This window comes from Triticum aestivum, chromosome 2D (assembly GCF_018294505.1).
Source record: "Triticum aestivum cultivar Chinese Spring chromosome 2D, IWGSC CS RefSeq v2.1, whole genome shotgun sequence".
Taxonomy (NCBI): domain Eukaryota; kingdom Viridiplantae; phylum Streptophyta; class Magnoliopsida; order Poales; family Poaceae; genus Triticum; species Triticum aestivum.
In genome coordinates this window covers 627,274,357-627,294,453 of record NC_057799.1, presented here as the reverse complement: position 1 = coordinate 627,294,453, position 20,097 = coordinate 627,274,357, and the positions used below count along the sequence as shown (strand labels likewise).

General features: G+C 47.2%; 1 protein-coding gene and 2 non-coding genes across 3 annotated transcripts; 1 reads left to right on the top strand and 2 right to left on the bottom strand.

The window, feature by feature from the left end:
* Window positions 1-7,134: 7,134 nt before the first annotated feature.
* Window positions 7,135-7,208, bottom strand: TRNAN-GUU (transfer RNA asparagine (anticodon GUU)). The gene has a single exon. It is a non-coding gene; the product is annotated as a tRNA-Asn (tRNA).
* Window positions 7,209-7,929: 721 nt separating this feature from the next.
* LOC123050561 (cytochrome P450 89A2) lies at window positions 7,930-10,790 on the bottom strand. The gene is made up of 2 exons (XM_044473340.1): window positions 8,591-10,790; window positions 7,930-8,486 (listed from the first exon to the last, which is right to left on the bottom strand). Exons 1-2 carry the CDS (start codon window positions 10,506-10,508, stop codon window positions 8,452-8,454), a joined length of 1,953 nt encoding a protein of 650 aa, XP_044329275.1. The 5' UTR covers window positions 10,509-10,790; the 3' UTR covers window positions 7,930-8,451.
* A 2,026-nt stretch (window positions 10,791-12,816) lies between these two features.
* On the top strand, window positions 12,817-12,890 carry TRNAN-GUU (transfer RNA asparagine (anticodon GUU)). The gene has a single exon. It is a non-coding gene; the product is annotated as a tRNA-Asn (tRNA).
* The last annotated feature ends 7,207 nt before the right edge of the window (window positions 12,891-20,097 follow it).

Genomic DNA, 20,097 nt, shown 5'->3' with positions numbered 1-20,097 from the left:
CACGCGGAATACTCAGGTTAAGCTTGACGAGCCTAGCATATAACAGATATGGCCTCGGAACACGGAGACCGAAAGGTCGAGCGTGAATCATATAGTAGATATGATCAACATAGTGATGTTCACCGTTGAAACTACTCCATCTCACGTGATGATCGGACATGGTTTAGTTGATATGGATCACGTGATCACTTAGAGGATTAGAGGGATGTCTATCTAAGTGGGAGTTCTTAAGTAATATGATTAATTGAACTTAAATTTATCATGAACTTAGTACCTGATAGTATCTTGCTTGTCTATGTTGATTGTAGATAGATGGCCCGTGCTGTTGTTCCGTTGAATTTTAATGCGTTCCTTGAGAAAGCAAAGTTGAAAGATGATGGTAGCAATTACACGGACTGGGTCCGTAACTTGAGGATTATCCTCATTGCTGCACAGAAGAATTACGTCCTGGAAGCACCGCTAGGTGTACCACCTGCGCCAGCAACTGCAGACATTGTGAATGCCTGGCAGTCACGTGTTGATGACTACTCGATAGTTCAGTGTGCCATGCTTTACGGCTTAGAACCGGGACTTCAACGACGTTTTGAACGTCATGGAGCATATGAGATGTTCCAGGAGTTGAAGTTAATATTTCAAGCAAATGCCCGGATTGAGAGATATGAAGTCTCCAATAAGTTCTACAGCTGCAAGATGGAGGAGAATAGTTCTGTCAGTGAGCATATACTCAAGATGTCTGGGTACTGCAATCACTTGATTCAACTGGGAGTTAATCTTCCGGATGATAGCGTCATTGACAGAATTCTCCAATCACTGCCACCAAGCTACAAGAGCTTCGTGATGAACTATAACATGCAAGGGATGGATAAGACGATTCCCGAGCTCTTCGCAATGCTAAAGGCTGCGGAGGTAGAAATCAAAAAGGAGCATCAAGTGTTGATGGTCAATAAGACCACCAGTTTCAAGAAAAAGGGCAAAGGGAAGAAGAAGGGGAACTTCAAGAAGAACAGCAAGCAAGTTGCTGTTCAGGAGAAGAAACCCAAGTCTGGACCTAAGCCTGAGACTGAGTGCTTCTACTGCAAGCAGACTGGTCACTGGAAGCGGAACTGCCCCAAGTATTTGGCGGATAAGAAGGATGGCAAGGTGAACAAAGGTATATGTGATATACATGTTATTGATGTGTACCTTACTAATGCTCGCAGTAGCACCTGGGTATTTGATACTGGTTCTGTTGCTAATATTTGCAACTCGAAAGAGGGGCTACAGATTAAGCGAAGATTGGCTAAGGACGAGGTGACGATGCGCGTGGGAAATGGTTCCAAAGTCGATGTGATCGCGGTCGGCACGCTACCTATACATCTACCTTCGGGATTAGTTTTAGACCTAAATAATTGTTATTTGGTGCCAGCGTTAAGCATGAACATTATATCTGGATCTTGTTTGATGCGAGACGGTTATTCATTTAAATCAGAGAATAATGGTTGTTCTATTTATATGAGTAATATCTTTTATGGTTATGCACCCTTGAAGAGTGGTCTATTTTTGTTGAATCTCGATAGTAGTGATACACATATTCATAATATTAAAGCCAAAAGATGCAGAGTTGATAATGATAGTGCAACTTATTTGTGGCACTGCCATTTAGGTCATATCGGTGTAAAGCGCATGAAGAAACTCCATACCGATGGACTTTTGGAACCACTTGATTATGAATCACTTGGTACTTGCGAACCGTGCCTCATGGGCAAGATGACTAAAACGCCGTTCTCCGGAACTATGGAGAGAGCAACAGATTTGTTGGAAATCATACATACAGATGTATGTGGTCCGATGAATGTTGAGGCTCGTGGCGGATATCATTATTTTCTCACCTTCACAGATGATTTAAGCAGATATGGGTATATCTACTTAATGAAACATAAGTCTGAAACATTTGAAAAGTTCAAAGAATTTCAGAGTGAAGTTGAAAATCATCGTAACAAGAAAATAAAGTTTCTACGATCTGATCGTGGAGGAGAATATTTGATTTATGAGTTTGGTCTTCATTTGAAGCAATGTGGGAACACCACAGCGTAATGGTGTGTCCGAATGTCGTAATCGTACTCTACTAGATATGGTGCGATCTATGATGTCTCTTACTGATTTACCGCTATCGTTTTGGGGTTATGCTTTAGAGACGGCCGCATTCACGTTAAATAGGGCACCATCAAAATCCGTTGAGACGACGCCTTATGAACTGTGGTTTGGCAAGGAACCAAAGTTGTCGTTTCTTAAAGTTTGGGGCTGTGATGCTTATGTGAAAAAACTTCAACCTGATAAGCTCGAACCCAAATCGGAGAAATGTGTCTTCATAGGATACCCAAAGGAGACTGTTGGGTACACCTTCTATCACAGATCCGAAGGCAAGACTTTTGTTGCTAAATTCGGAATCTTTCTGGAGAAGGAGTTTCTCTCGAAAGAAGTGAGTGGGAGGAAAGTAGAACTTGATGAGGTAATTGTACTTGCTCCCTTATTGGAAAGTAGTTTATCGCAGAAACTGGTTTCTGCGACGCCTACACCAATTAGTGAGGAAGTTAATGATGATGATCATGGAACTTCAGATCAAGTTTTTACCGAACCTCGTAGGTCAACCAGAGTAAGATCCGCACCAGAGTGGTACGGTAATCCTGTTCTGGAGGTTATGCTACTAGACCATGACGAACCTACGAACTATGAAGAAGCGATGGTGAGCCCAGACTCCGCGAAATGGCTTGAGGCCATGAAATCTGAGATGGGATCCATGTATGAGAACAAAGTGTGGACTTTGGTTGACTTGCCCGATGATCGGCAAGCAATTGAGAATAAATGGATGTTCAAGAAGAGGACTGACGTTGACGGTAATGTTACTATCTATAAAGCTCGACTTGTTGCAAAAGGTTTTCGACAAGTTCAAGGGCTTGACTACGATGAGACCTTCTCACCCGTAGCGATGCTTAAGTCTGTCCGAATCATGTTAGCAATTGCCGCATTTTATGATTATGAAATTTTGCAAATGGATGTCAAAACTGCATTCCTGAATGGATTTCTGGAAGAAGAGTTGTATATGATGCAACCAGAAGGTTTTGTCGATCCAAAGGGAGCTAACAAAGTGTGCAAGCTCCAGCGATCCATTTATGGACTGGTGCAAGCCTCTCGGAGTTGGAATAAACGCTTTGATAGGGTGATCAAAGCATTTGGTTTTGTACAGACTTTTGGAGAAGCCTGTATTTACAAGAAAGTGAGTGGGAGCTCTGTAGCATTTCTAATATTATATGTGGATGACATATTGCTGATTGGAAATGATATAGAATTTCTGAATAGCATAAAGGGATACTTGAATAAGAGTTTTTCAATGAAAGACCTCGGTGAAGCTACGTATATATTGGGCATCAAGATCTATAGAGATAGATCAAGACACTTAATTGGACTTTCACAAAGCACATACCTTGACAAAGTTTTGAAGAAGTTCAAAATGGATCAAGCAAAGAAAGGGTTCTTGCCTGTGTTACAAGGTGTGAAGTTGAGTAAGACTCAATGCCCGACCACTGCAGAAGATAGAGAGAAAATGAAAGATGTTCCCTATGCTTCAGCCATAGGCTCTATGCAATGTTGTGTACCAGACCTGATGTGTGCCTTGCTATAAGTCTAGCAGGGAGGTACCAAAGTAATCCAGGAGTGGATCACAGGACAGCGGTCAAGAACATCCTGAAATACCTGAAAAGGACTAAGGATATGTTTCTCGTTTATGGAGGTGACAAAGAGCTCATCGTAAATGGTTACATTGATGCAAGCTTTGACACTGATCCGAACGATTCTAAATCGCAAACCGGATACGTGTTTACATTAAACGGTGGAGCTGTCAGTTGGTGCAACTCTAAACAAAGCGTCGTGGCGGGATCTACGTGTGAAGTGGAGTACATAGCTGCTTTGGAAGCAGCAAATGAAGGAGTCTGGATGAAGGAGTTCATATCCGATCTAGGTGTCATACCTAGTGCATCGGGTCCAATGACAATCTTTTGTGACAATACTGGTGCAATTGCCTTGGCGAAGGAATCCAGATTTCACAAGAGAACCAAACACATCAAGAGACACTTCAATTCCATCCGGGATTTAGTCCCGGTGGGAGACATAGAAATTTGCAAGATACATACGGATCTGAATGTTGCAGACCCGTTGACTAAGCCTCTTCCACGAGCAAAACATGATCAGCACCAAGGCTCCATGGGTGTTAGAATCATTACTGTGTAATCAAGATTATTGACTCTAGTGCAAGTGGGAGACTGAAGGAAATATGCCCTAGAGGCAATAATAAAGTTATTATTTATTTCCTTATATCATGATAAATGTTTATTATCCATGCTAGAATTGTATTAACCGGAAACATAATACTCGTGTGAATACATAGACAAACAGAGTGTCACTAGTATGCCTCTACTTGACTAGCTCGTTTATCAAAGATGGTTATGTTTCCTAGCCATAGACATGAGTTGTCATTTGATTAACGGGATCACATCATTAGGAGAATGATGTGATTGACTTGACCCATTCCGTTAGCTTAGCACTCGATCGTTTAGTATGTTGCTATTGCTTTCTTCATGACTTATACATGTTCCTATGACTATGAGATTATGCAACTCCCGTTTACCGGAGGAACACTTTGTGTGCTACCAAACGTCACAACGTAACTGGGTGATTATAAAGGTGCTCTACAGGTGTCTCCGAAGGTACTTGTTGGGTTGGCGTATTTCGAGATTAGGATTTGTCACTCCGATTGTCGGAGAGGTATCTCTGGGCCCTCTCGGTAATGCACATCACTTAAGCCTTGCAAGCATTGCAACTAATGAGTTAGTTGTGGGATGATGTATTACGGAACGAGTAAAGAGACTTGCCGGTAACGAGATTGAACTAGGTATTGAGATACCGACGATCGAATCTCGGGCAAGTAACATACCGATGACAAAGGGAACAACGTATGTTGTTATGCGGTCTGACAGATAAAGATCTTCGTAGAATATGTGGGAGCCAATATGAGCATCCAGGTTCCGCTATTGGTTATTGACCGGAGACGTGTCTCGGTCATGTCTACATAGTTCTCGAACCCGTAGGGTCCGCACGCTTAACGTTTCGATGACAGTTATATTATGAGTTTATATGTTTTGATGTACCGAAGGTTGTTCGGAGTCCCGGATGTGATCACAGACATGACGAGGAGTCTTGAAATGGTCGAGACATGAAGATTGATATATTGGAAGCCTATATTTGGATATCGGAAGTGTTCCGGGTGAAATCAAGATTTTACCGGAGTACCGAGGGGTTACCGGAACCCCCCGGGGGCTTAATGGGCCATAGTGGGCCTTTGTGGAGAAGAGGAGAGGCGGCCAGGGCAGGGCCGCGCACCCCTCCCCCTAGTCCGAATAGGACAAGGAGAGGGGGGCGGCGCCCCCCTTTCCTTCCTCTCCTCCACCTCTTTCCCCTCCACTCCTAATCCAACTAGGAAAAGGGAGGGAGTCCTACTCCCGGTGGGAGTAGGACTCCACCTGGCGCGCCCCTCCTGGCCGGCCGCACCTCCCCCCTTGCTCCTTTATATACGGGGGCAGGGGGGCACCCTAGAGACACAACAATTGATCGTTTGATCTTTTAGTCGTGTGCGGTGCCCCCCTCCACCATAGTCCACCTCGATAATACTGTAGCGGTGCTTAGGCGAAGCCCTGCGTCGGTAGAACATCATCATCGTCACCACACCGTCGTGCTGACGAAATTCTCCCTCAACACTCGGCTGGATCGGAGTTCGAGGGACGTCATCGGGCTGAACGTGTGCTGAACTCGGAGGTGCCGTGCGTTCGGTACTTGATCGGCCGGATCGTGAAGACGTACGACTATATCAACCGCGTTGTGCTAACGCTTCCGCTTTCGGTCTACGAGGGTACGTGGACAACACTCTCCCCTCTCGTTGCTATGCATCACCATGATCTTGCGTGTGCGTAGGAATTTTTTTGAAATTAGTACGTTCCCCAACATCAAATCCACCGAAAAGAAACGTAGAAAAACGCTGTCTTCACTAGTCTTCGAGGAGCACCGAACCGTCTTGTGCCTAGTGACGAAACGTCTGAAATACTCAAGGCACACGATTAGTCCGCAAAAGCATTGTCATCAATCACCAAAACACTTTAGGGATTAATATGCCCTTACACCTTCTGATGCTAATCTTGAAAAATTAACAAAAAAATTTGCTCTAGAAAAGGCGTCATGTATACAAAGGGGAAAGTTTGCACATCTTCGATAAATACTTATTCTCTTGCAAAGTTATCCAATAGTAAAAAAATCGTGAAACATGATATTAAAACAATTCATTTGGATTTCTTTTATACCATACATGCATGAAAATTAATATGCATAAAACCATAAATCAACCGCAACAACAAATATCTGTACAAAGGAATGTCACTCAAGAAAATTAAACAATCTTGAAAAATTAACAAAAACATTTGCTCTAGAAAAGGCGTCATATATAAAAAGGGGAAAATTTGCACATCTTCGACAAATACTTATTCTCTTGCAAAGTTGACCGATAGTAAAAAAATCATGAAACATGATATTATAATAATTTATTTGGATTTCTTTTATACCATACATGCATGAAAATTAATTTGCATAAAACCATAAATCAATTGCAACAACAAATATCTGTAAAAAGGAATATCTTGCCACTCAAGAAAATTACACAATCTTGAAAAATTAACCAAAAATTTTCTCTAGAAAAGGCGTCATATATAAAAAGAGGAGAATTTGCGCATCTTCGACAAATACTTATTCTCTTGCAAAGTTGAGCAATAGTTAAAAAAATAATGAAACATGATAATAAAATACAGTAATTCATTTGGATTTCTTTTATGCCATACATGCATGGCAGTTAATATGCATAAAATCATAAATCAATCACAACGACAAAAATCTGTAAAAAAGAATATCTTGTCACTCAAGAAAAATATACAATAGAAAAAAATGGAGAATGGAAGTTAATATGTATAAAACTATAAATCAATCGCAACGACAAATATTTGTAAAAAAAGAATATCTTGTCACTCAAGAAAAATATACAATAGAAAAAGAAATTAAATTCGCTAGAAGGAGGGCTTGAACCTCCGACCTTGTGGTTAACAGCCACACGCTCTGGCCAACTGAGCTATTCCAGCTTTGTGGCTCAATTTATATTCTAATTTATTTGATACGTCTGTACAATGGCCAACGATACAAGTAGCTAGCAGTAGTACTAGTTTCAGGTTTCAACGTATGTGCACACTACCCATACGTGTAACCATCACACACAATCAATCAGACTGGCCGAACTAGCCGAGGGCGGAATTATTTATCCAAAACCACCACACTTGAGGTTAGGGTAACTACTTGATACCATATTTAAGCCAAGGCATAAAAAACATCAAAAATGTGCCTAATGCGTAACGCAGAGCACTGATTATCTTATTTGCCCGTGAAAACAGCGAAACCGACAAGTTGAGCCCACCTGTCGGGCTGACATGGCCTGCCTATGTGGATAATTCGCTGAGGTGGCCTAAGGCCCCACCTGTCAGATGCATCTCTTCTTCCCCCTCCTCCTTCCTCCTGTAAAAAAAAAACCGCACCATAGCCATATCCCACGCCGCCGCCAAAGCCCAACCCCGGCGAGCCATCCCACCACCGGCGAGGCGCCCGGCCGCCATAGCCACCTACCATCCGTGCTGAACCACCCCGTTGGAACTCAATCTGCCTCCATCAATGGCGGATGCAGCATCGGGCCCAGCGGCGGGCGGCCGAACGGGGCGCGACCAGTGGCTGGCGGCGCGACTAGCGGAAGGCGGCCGACCGGCAGCGCGACTAGCGGAAGGCGGCCGACCGGCAGCGCGACTAGTGGCTGGCCTGGGTGGCGGAAGAAGCATCGGGCGGCGCGACTAGTGCGGGGCGTACTGCTCGGGCTAATGGAGGCGGATGCGCGTTGGGCTCGGAGCACGCACGCGGGCGGCGCTGGAGCTGCTGTACAGCGTCCGTCGACACCGCGGCGGTGCATAGGGAGGCTCTGGCCGCGCCTGCGCTAGCGCGCGCCGTGCAAGGCATCTCCGGCCGCGGCGGCGAGTCTGACATCGTCTTCCTGGCACTACATCACCGTCCTTTGCGCTCGAGCCCACCGCCGCCTTGACAACCATGGAAGACCACCATGGGCGCCCCCGAGCATCTTCTTGCCGCAGCTGTATCGGCCGGCTTCCCAGTGCGCCACCGCGCGTCCTCGCCTGGTCGTGGTGCCCCTGACAGACACGCACATAGCCTGTTTGTTGAAATGCCTATGAGAAAATAAAGAGAAAATTGAAAAAAGGATAAACACTCGAGTCATTGACATGTGGGACCCCATCCAACTCAGCAAATTGTCCACCTAGGCACACCACGTCAGCCCGACAGGCAGGCCCCACTTGTCGGTTTCGCTGTTTTCATGACCAAATTCCAGCATTAGTGCTCCGCGTTATGTATTAGGCGCATTTTTGATGGTTTATTGTGCCCTGACTTGAATGTGGTATTAAGTTGTTACCCTGGCCCCAAGTGTGATGGTTTTGGGTAAATAACTCCCGGGGGCGTCTGGGCGCCACGCGCGCGCGCAGCGGCCGCTCCATGGTCACCGTGAACTCCGGCCTCTCGGCGAGGTCGACGCCGCCGCCGTCCTCCGCAGCAGACCACTCGAACCGCCTCACCAGGTTGGCCACGAAGAACTCCAGGTGCAGCATCGCCAGCCCGAGGCCGGGGCAGATCCTCCGGCCGGCCCCGAACGGCATCATCCTGATCTCCCGGCTCCCCGTCAGGTCCACCCCGGCGCCCTCCCCGCCGTCCAGGAACCGCTCCGGCCTGAACTCCTCTGGCTGGCCCCATACCTCCTCGTCAAGTGACACGTCCGCCACCGAAAAGTTCACCGACGTGGCCGCCGGCACGCGGAGCCCGTCCAGCGACGCCTCCGTCGGCGCCGCGTGCGACAGCAGGAAGTGCGCCGGCGGGTGTCGCCGCAGCCCCTCCAGGACAACCGCCTTCAGGTAGCGCATGCTCGAGAGGTCCTCCTCCGCGACGGCGTCATGGTCGTCGGTGATCGCCGCGTCGATCTCGTCCTGTAGCCTCGCCTGGATCTCCGGTTGCCGGACCAGGTTCGCCATGATCCACTGCAGTGCGGTCACCGTGGTGTCGACGCTGGCGGTGAGGAACTCCGTGCATAGGCTCACCATCTCGGCGTCGGTCAGCGCGCGCTCGCCGCCATCCTCTTCCTCCTTGGGGAGCCGGTGCGCGAGGAGCGTGTCGACGTAGCAGTGCGCCAGGCTGCCGTCGTCGCCGTTAGCCGTCAGCACGCTCCGTTCTCTTCTTGCTGTGATCAGTGGCAGGAACAGCTCCTCCTGCTTACTGCGGATGGACAGCACCTTCCGCCACCGGCGCCGGAATAGCCTCGTGGTGAGCGCCGGGCAGAAGGCGAAGACCTGGAAGCCGATGTAGGAGGAGAAGAGCTCCCTCTGCACGGCCTCGATCTGCCGTACGCGGCCGGCCGGCAGCTTGCTTCCGAAGCACATGTACGTGAGCAGCGAGAACATTGCGAACTGGAGGCACTCGACGGCGGTCACCACGCCTCCCTCGCTCCGGGACGACTCGTCCTCGAGGTCGGAGGCGAGGATCGCGAGCGCCCAGCGCCGCGCGGGCGCGAAAAGGCCTGCGACGCGTGCGGGGTGGAGGACGCCGGAGGTGAGGTTCCGCCTGAGAGAGCGCCAGAGCGGGCCGTAGGGCGCGGAGCTGACAGTGCGCTGGGCGGAAGTGAGGACGACGAAGGGCGCGATGGCGGGCGGGCGGCTGGCGAATGCGTGTCCGCGCTGGACGAGCGCGCGGTGGGCGACGCGGCGGCCGGAGACGAAGACGGCGGGGCGCGGGGAGAGGAAGCCGAGGGAGAGGACTGGCCCGTGGCGGCGGTGCAGTTCGCGGATGGCCGGCTCGAGGCGGGAGCGCGCGCGCCAGAGCCAGAGCAGCGGGCCGAGCACCGGGACGGCCGGCGGGGACGGGGGCAGCGGGAGGCGGCTGGCCTTGGACGGCCGAAGGGCCGGGAGCAGCAGGAGGAGTGGGAGGAGCATGGCGCAGGTGGCGAGCGGGAGGAGGAGGAGGTACGCGACGGCGGCCTCCATTGTTGGTCGATCAGCTGCTCTCCTAGCACGGGTGCCGGTGCCGCAACGAGCTGCGTGCCTGCCATGGCTATCTATACGTAGCCGCTGATCAGCGGTGACCGCCTCACCGGTGTTGTGTTGGCACGCCGCTTCTGCTGACCGGTGCGTTGGCGCGAATCCACTGCGGTGATCTCGCAGGCGGTGCAGGGGACGGGACAGGTGGCGGCGCTGGGTTAAGCGGCCGGGGCCAGATGGATGGAGTCGGCCACGGTGGTGCCGACGCCGACCGCCGCCGATAGATGGAGTGTGCGGTTGCGGTTGCATGGAGACGTGGAATCAACATGGTACGAAGATCACATCAGACCAGCTGAAGATATATTCATCTACAGGAAAGATGCCAAGCTGAAGATTACAGCCCGTGCATGCGGAAAACCTTCAAGTCAGCGCACCATTCTTGGCCCTGGATAACACTGGAAGAGCACGTCAGACTCAGATCAGTATGCATTGCTGCATGAACTGCTGGTCATGTGACACCAGATGCTTATACTTCTGATCCACGTTAGCCACTCTTGCCGCCTCCGTCACACCCTTGGTGACCACCATCTTCAGGAGAGTTATTTATCTAAAATCACCGCACTTAGGGTTATGATAATAACTTGGTATCAAATTTTAGTCAGGGCACAAAAAGATTGAAAATGCGCCTAGTCCGTAACAGAGAGTACTGATCATCTGATTTGCTTGCGAAAACAGCAAAACTAACAAGTTGGGCCTACCTGTCGGGCTGACGTGGCGAAGACTAATCCAAGTCACTACTTGACGAGCTGAGGTGGATGGGGGACCCACCAGTCAGTCGCTCCTTGTCTTTCTCCTTTTTATCTTCTTCTTCCTCGTCGTTTCCCTGCGACTGCTGGTCCGGAGCGGAGGCAAGCGCGCGGGCGCATTGACCGGAGATGGTCTTCGGGAGGAAAGGGAGGAGGCACAGGAAGGGCCCACCGGCGGAGGCCGCGCCGCGCGCCCATCCACCCCGTCGCCCAGATCGCTGCCTCGCCGCCGTCCACGGCGTCCTCCTCGCCTACGCCGCCCCTGTATCCGACGATGAAAAAGGGATGCCAACCATGTCTGGAGGTGGAGCCAAGCTGACTCAGACACGCAGCTCCTGGTCCATGCGGCGCCGGAGGTGAAGCCACGCTGCCTAACTCCTGGTCCACGCCATACCGGAGGTGGAGCCATGCCGCGCAGCTCCTGGTCCTCGCCGCGCCGGATGTGGAGTCAGGCTCACTCCGACGCGCAGCTCACCAAGGGCCTCGCCCGCTGCTCGTGCTCCGGCTCGCTGGCGCGCTCGCGAGGGACGTCGCCATGGTGCCGTTGGAGTTCATCTAAATGCAGAACACTCGAGGGCCGACGACGAGCTTCGTCCATCCAGAGCACCCATGGCAAGGTTTGCGGCGAGCAGACGAGGACTCAGGGCACGGGAAGCACGCCGCCGCTCTCTGGGCGCCTAGAAGTGCTCGACGGAATGTCCCATAGAAACAGTTATATGAAGAAGAAGACCATATGGTCATTGACAGGTGGGGACTAAGTCTCATTTGCCACATGGTTAAAATTTTGGTCTTCGTCAGCCCAACAGGTGGGCCCAATAAGTCAGTTTCGGTGTTTTCGCGAGCAAATTCGACCATCAGTGCTCCGTGTTATATTATAGTTTAGGCGCAGAGTTGTGGTTTTTTATGCCCTGACACAAATGTGAAACCAAATTGTTACCCTAGCCCCAAGTGCGGTGGTTTTATGTAATAATTCTCTTCAGGATGTCTCCACCCTCTTTTATGGCCGAGTCGACCTAGGTTCAAAGCAAAAGATGCAAAAGAACATAAGACTCCAGCCAAGTCATGATGATGTAATAATAGTTTGTTGATACTGGGATAATTCTGGTGTCACCAAATTCTAGTTTAGGAGAAAAATCTGAATGTACAGGACGCCATCTATTGCTGACACCACACCACGCCCATCGCGATGCAACACCTCGCCGCAGCAAACGCGCCTCTTTCGTAACAGTGGTGAGATTACCTCTTACATGGACATCATGTACAATCTAAACAAGTATAGCTCTTTGCATGTTTAGCTAGCAACATACTCATAGTATTCAAATTTTAAACGGCATTTCTATGGTTTGCATACTGTTTCGAACCAGTCATGTAATATAAATTCTTTACCATTTTAATAACACTAAGGAATCTCATTGGCAAGACAACCTTATGATTTTACTCTCTGTTTGGTAGGGAATCAGAATCAAATTAGCTTTTTTTTTTTTGCGGGTGAAAAATCGGAATCAAATCTCCTATTTCTCTGTTCGTTCACGTACACCATACAACAAAATTTACAATAAAGAATCTTATTTTTTGCAATGGTTACAATAAAGAATCTGCAATACGCAACGGCAAAAGTTCGACTAGTAACAATACAACCAAATCAGGAAACTGCACCCGCGGGGCCGCCAGGGACGCAAGAACCTCCCCGGCTGTGGCAGACTCTTCCCCGCGGTTCAGGAACTGCTCCAGTTGGAACTGCCTAACTCAATTTCTAATCACGCAGTAGACCAAATATTTATGTAGCATAGTAATATTTAATTGAACACAAAGCTGGAGTAGCTCAGTTGGTTAGAGCGTGTGGCTGTTAACCACAAGGTCGGAGGTTCGAGCCCTCCTTCTAGCGATTTTATTAACTTTTTTTCAAATTTTTTGATTTTTTTCCTCTTAAGTACTTTTTTCTTTGTCAAACTGTCATCTGATTTGAGTTATCGATTGCCCATTTTGTAACCAAATCATATGACGTTTTCCTGGTATATTTGGCTTCGAGTTAATTTCTGCTTCTTTTACAGATATAAAAGGAGCAAGGAACACCCCGCTTTAAATTAACAAAGCCCACAGACATGTCACAAGGTCTATTCTTTTTATTCGCAAATGGAACAAATCTATTTCAAAGATCCACCGGAAGTACAAAGCACCTCAAAAAAATAATAAAAATTAAATTGAGGTCCATAGACCACTGAACAACCATTATTGTTGTCTAAACACGCCGTTGTTGCCGTTTCATACCGGAGCCGGCCTGGCCTTCTCGATAACAGCCGAGAACTCTTCGTGCATGTGCCCCTAAGGACTATCACCACGGAGCCCTAGTCTTCGTTGTTGAATCCTTGACTCGATTTGAAGAAACCGACATCAAATATTGTTGTTGAGTATGCTCGGTGAGAAACCCCAACCTATTTGCCCTTGGGAGCTGACAGGAATCTACATTGGAGTTTCGTCTAATCCATCCCAACATATGAGCTTGAGGAGGATTGGAGCTCGAAAGACTAAGTCGAAGAATAAGTATCACCATTCGTCCGAGCTTCCCCCTGCGAGGACTAATACCCTATCTATCTACTAGTCGAAGCCGAGACACCAGGATCTCAGAGCGACAGGCGGAGCGGAGTCAAATCCACGGGCTCGTAGCGAAAACATAAATTAACAAGGGTATTACTGACAAGCGGGCGAAGGTGAGTGAAGTTCAAGTGAAGGGAGTTGGCCAAACATAATGATCACTCCATCGCAAGCGATGTCTCCTTGTGCACAATTTCCTTGTTATGCAAGGTGAAGCAAAAGTATCATGCCCAAGTTGGGAGAGTAGTGATGTCGGGAATCATAGCTTTCCCAAGAATGAGCATATTCTCTTCATTAACCTTTGGAAATTCTCCTCGTGCCTGCAACGAGTTAGTGATAACATAGTAAAAATATCGAATAGCAGGACACTCAATGCAACTTGTCCTAAGCTTATAGCCTTGGTAGCTCATCTGATCAAACAAGTCAGTTGTATGTGGTTCTAGGGTGTCATAGGTGTAACGGAGGTTTTCGTTGTTGTTTGGAAGCCAAAGTAGTTGTACCACTCCGTGAGAGTGATGTTGAAATTATGGTCCATGAGACGAAATTTGGTAGGGGTGTTACGTGTTTCGGGCAACTGCAGAGGGCGCAAAAACCGATGCTAAGGCCTCGCCGTTTCTGAAGGTTAAGCGATGTTGGTAGGCGGTTAAGAGAGGCCCGCCAGAAAAAAGTGTGAATTTTAGTGGAACCCTCGTAGACCAGAGGGCCTTCATGAATTGCACCCTAGGACTTTGGCACAATTTGGGGTATAGAGATTTGACAAAAAAAATCCCAGACGCCTGAAGCTCCAATTTGACAGACTCCCTGTTTGCAAAAACATGAGTGTAGCCCAACTGAGTTTGGAGTGTTTCCCAAGCAGCATGCTTAGCTCAGTTATGGATGAACGACGGTCCAGGCCTAATCCCAGAGCATTGAAACTGAATGTTGACACATCCTCCTACTTTGATGAAGGGCCTGACACAGCTGTGACAATATTTCGAGATCATAATGTATAGTTTTGGCAGCTAAGTGTTGTTATCTAACCCATGCAGCCAATGCTACTACTGCGGAAGCACTTGCTATGAAAGATGGGCTAATTCTTTCTAATTCTTTGGGGTTTAATAATGTTGAAGCGGAGTCGGATTCTCTTGAAGTCATTAATTTCTGTAATGGCCATCCACAATGGTGGGACTCAGTGGTCTTGATACATCCAATTTGATTGGGAGCGTCAAATATATGCACTCTAATAGGGTAGCTAATGGTGTAGCTCATGAGCTAGCTAAGTTCAGATTTTTGAAAAAGTTTTCTGGTTTTTGGGACGATGATCCTCCAAACTTCCTATTGAAAGAAATACAAAATTATGCAATCGCTATTTAAGTTTGATCAAGCTAGCTATGATGGTCTTCCCTTAAAGAAAGCACGCTCTAGCCCAGTTAAGTTGCACAGAAAAGCCAAGTTGATTTGGCCCTCGGCAAACACATTGCTAACAAGGATATCCAGATCAGACGCGATGACAAAAAGTTTGGGTATGTCGCAAGCAGAGGTTTGAAATTAGCTTCCACGTGTATAGTAATAAGGGCGTGCTACGCGTCCATCGGCTAATCTTTTTAAAATATCAGCCGGGTCGCGAGCCGTCAGATCTGCCGCATCGATCGGCCTAGCGTGGCTCCACCATTGCAACACAGGTCTTGTTGCAGAAATATTTCCGCAACACATGTATATTGCAACAACTGTTTTGTTGCACACACATTTTTGCAACTGAGGTTTTGTTGCAATTTTTTTTTCCAACTAAGGTCTTGTTGCAGAAATTTTTCGCAAGAGAGTTTTTATTGTAAAACATAAACCCGTCGTAGACCATTGCAGCACCGCATATATTTCAGAAGCATAGCCCCCGTTGCATGAAGGATGGTATATAGGCCCTCACTGGACGCATCCATCCAGGGAAGGTGGCGGACACGGCCGCTGAAGGAAATATGCCCTAGAGCCAATAATAAAGTTGTTATTTATATTTCCTTATATCATGATAAATGTTTATTATTCATGCTAGAATTGTATTAACCGGAAACTTAGTACATGTGTGAATACATAGACAAACAGAGTGTCACTAGTATGCCTCTACTTGACTAGCTCGTTGAATCAAAGATGGTTAAGTTTCCTAGCCATAGACATGAGTTGTCATTTGATTAACAGGATCACATCATTAGAGAATGATGTGATTGACTTGACCCATTCCGTTAGCTTAGCATGCGATCCTTTAGTATATTGCTATTGCTTTCTTCATGACTTATACATGTTCCTATGACTATGAGATTATGCAACTCCCGAATACCGGAGGAACACTTTGTGTGCTACCAAACGTCACAACATAACTGGGTGATTATAAAGGTGCTCTACAGGTGTCTCCGATGGTGTTTGTTGAGTTGGCATAGATCGAGATTAGGATTTGTCACTCCGATTGTCGGAGAGGTATCTCTAGGCCCTCTCGGTAATGCACATCACTATAAGCCTTGCAAGCAATGCAACTAATGAGTTAGTTGCGGGATGATGTATTACGGAACGAGTAAAGAGACTTGCCGGTAACGAGATTGAACTAGGTATTGAGATATCGACGATCGAATCTCGGGCAAGTAACATACCGATGACAAAGGGAACAACGTATGTTGTTATGCGGTTTGATCAATAAAGATCTTCGTAGAATATGCAGGAGCCAATATGAGCATCCAGGTTCCGCTATTGGTTACTACCGGAGACGTGTCTCGGTCATGTCTACATAGTTCTCGAACCCGTAGGGTCCGCACGCTTAACATTCGGAGACGATCGATATTATGAGTTTATGTGTTTTGATGTACCGAAGGTAGTTCGGAGTCCCGGATATGATCACGGACATGACGAGGAGTCTCGAAATGGTCGATACATAAAGATCGATATATTGGAAGCCTATATTTGGACATCGGAATAGTTCCGGGTGAAATCGGGATTTTACCGGAGTACCGGGAGGTTACCGGAACCCCCCGGTAAAGGTATGGGCCTTATTGGGCCATAGTGGAGAGAGAGAGAGAGGAGGCCAGGGCAGGCCGCGCGCCCCCTCCCCCTCTAGTCCGAATTGGACTAGGAGGGGGGCGGCGCCCCCCTTTCCTTCCCCCCTCTCCCCCCTTCCTTCTCTCCTAGTCCAACTAGGGAAGGGGGGAATCCTACTCCCGGTGGGAGTAGGACTCCTCCAGGGCGCGCCATAGAGGGCCGGCCCTCCCCCCTACGGAGGAGGGGGGCACCCCATAGACACACAAGTTGATCATTGATCTCTTAGCCGTGTGCGGTGCCCCCCTCCACCATAATCCACCTCGGTCATATCGTAGCGGTGCTTAGGTGAAGCCCTGCATCGGTAACTTTATCATCACCGTCATCACACCGTCGTGCTAACAAAGCTCTCCCTCGAAGCCCTACTGGATCGTGAGTTCGTGGGACGTCGCCGAGCTGAACGTGTGCAGTCCGCGGAGGTGCCATACCTTCGGTGCTAGGATCGGTCGATTGTGAAGACGTACGACTACATCAACCGCGTTGTCATAACGCTTCCGCTTACGGTCTACGAGGGTACGTAGACAACACTCTCCCCTCTCGTTGCTATGCATCACCATGATCTTGCGTGTGCGTAGGATTTTTTTTGAAATTACTACATTCCCCAACAGTGGCATCCGAGCCAGGTTTATGCGTAGATGTTATATGCACGAGTAGAACACAAGTGAGTTGTGGGCGATAATAGTCATATTGCTTACCAGCATGTCATACTTTGATTCAGCGGTATTGTTGGATGAAGCGGCCCGGACCGACATTACGCGTACGCTTACGCGAGACTAGTTCTACCGACGTGCTTCGCACACAGGTGGCTGGTGGGTGTCAGTTTCTCCAACTTTAGCTGAATCGGGTGTGACTACACCCGATCCTTGTTGAAGGTTAAAACAACACTAACTTGACGAAATATCGTTGTGGTTTTGATGCGTAGGTAAAACGGTTCTTGCTCAGCCCGTAGCAGCCACGTAAAACTTGCAACAACAAAGTAGAGGACGTCTAATTTGTTTTTGCAGGGCATGTTGTGATGTGATATGGTCAAGGCAAGATGCTATATTTTATTGTATGAGATGATCATGTTTTGTAACAAAGTTATCGGCAACTGGCAGGAGCCATATGGTTGTCGCTTTATTATATGCAATGCAATCGCCCTGTAATTGCTTTACTTTATCACTAAGCGGTAGCGATAGTCGTAGTAGCAATAGTTGGCGAGACGACAACGATGCTTCGATGGAGATCAAGGTGTCAAGCCGGTGACGATGGTGATCATGACAGTGCTTTGGAGATGGAGATCAAAGGCACAAGATGATGATGGCCATATCATATCACTTATATTGATTGCATGTGATGTTTATCCTTTATGCATCTTATTCTGCTTTGATTGACGGTAGCATTATAAGATGATCTCTCACTAAATTTCAAGGTACAAGTGTTCTCCCTGAGTATGCACCGTTGCAAAAATTCGTCGTGCCGAGACACCACGTGATGATCGGGTGTGATAAGCTCTACGTTCACATACAAAGGGTGCAAGCCAGTTTTGCACACGCAGAATACTCGGGTTAAACTTGACGAGCCTAGCATATGCAGATATGGCCTCGGAACACTGAGACCGAAAGGTCGAGCGTGAATTAGATAGTTGATATGATCAACATAGTGATGTTCACCATTGAAAACTACTCCATCTCACGTGATGATCGGACATGGTTTAGTTGATATGGATCACGTGATCACTTAGATGATTAGAGGGATGTCTATCTAAGTGGGAGTTCTTAAGTAATATGATTAATTGAACTTTAATTTATCGTGAACTTAGTCCTGGTACTATTAGCATATCTATGTTGTAGATCAATAGCTCGCGTTTAGCTCCCCTGTTTTATTTTTGATATGTTCCTAGAGAAAACTAAGTTGAAAGATGTTAGTAGCAATGATGCGGATTGGATCCGTGATCTGAGGATTATCCTCATTGCTGCACAGAAGAATTATGTCCTTGATGCACCGCTAGGTGACAGACCGATTGCAGGAGCAAATGCAGACGTTATGAACGTTTGGCAAGCTCGATATGATGACTACTTGATAGTTTAGTGCACCATGCTTTACGGCTTAGAATCGGGGCTTCAAAGACGTTTTTGAAACGCCACGGAGCATATGAGATGTTCCAAGAGTTGAAATTAGTATTTCAGACTCATGCCCATGTCGAAAGGTATGAGACCTTTGACAAGTACTTTGCCTACAAGATGGAGGAGAATAGCTCAGCTAGTGAGCATGTGCTCAGAATGTCTGAGTACTACAATCACTTGAATCAAGTGGGAGTTAATCTTCCAGATAAGATAGTGATTGACAGAGTTCTCTAGTCACTATCACCAAGTTACTAGAACTTCGTGATGAACTATAATATGCAAGGGATAACGGAAACGATTCTCAAGCTCTTCGTGATGCTTAAATCGACGAAGGTAGAAATCAAGAAAAGCATCAAGTGTTGATGGTTGACAAGACCACTAGTTTCAAGAAAAGGGCAAAGGGAAGAAGGGGAACTTCAAAAAGAACGGCAAGCAAGTTGCTGCTCCCATGTAGAAGCCCAGAGCTAGACCCAAGCCTGAAACTGGGTGCTTCTACTACAAAGGAAATGGTCACTGGAAGTGGAACTGCCCTGGATACTTGGCCGATAATAAGGATGGCAAAGTGAACAAAGGTATATTGGATATACATGTTATTGATGTGTACTTTACTAGTGTTTATAGCAACCCCTCGGCATTTGATACTGGTTTAGTTGCTAAGAGTAGTAACTCGAAACGGGAGTTGCAGAACGAACAGAAACTAGTTAAGGGCAAGGTGACGATGTGTGTTGGAAGTAGTTCCAAGATTGATATGATCATCATCGCACACTCCCTATACTTTCGGGATTAGTGTTGAACCTAAATAAGTGTTATTTGGTGTTTGCGTTGAGCATGAATATGATTTGATCATGTTTATTGCAATACGTTATTCATTTAAGTTAGAGAATAATTGTTGTTCTGTTTACATGAATAAAACCTTCTATGGTCATACACCCAATGAAAATGGTTTGTTGGATCTCGATCGTAGTGATACACATATTCATAATATTGAAGCCAAAAGATGCAAAGTTAATAATGATAGTGCAACTTATTTGTGGCACTGCTGTTTAGGTCATATTGGCGTAAAGCGCACGAAGAAACTCCATGCTGATGAGATTTTGGAATCACTTGATTATGAATCACTTGATACTTGCGAACCATGCCTTATGGGCAAGATGACTAAGACTCCGTTCTTCAGAACAATGGAACGAGCAACTGACTTATTGGAAATAATACATACTGATGTATGCGATCCGATGAGTGTTGAGGCTCGCGGCGGGTATCGTTATTTTTTGACCTTCACGGATGATTTGAGCAGATATGGGTATATCTACTTGATGAAACATAAGTCTGAAACATTTGAAAAGT

Coding starts and splice junctions, on each gene's coding strand:
- LOC123050561 (XM_044473340.1), bottom strand. CDS start 10,508: ATGCAACCGCAACCGCACACTCCATCTATCGGCGGCGGTCGGCGTCGG. Junction 8,487..8,590: donor CCATCACACTTGGGGCCAGG/GTAACAACTTAA, acceptor TCATGAAAACAG/CGAAACCGACAAGTGGGGCC.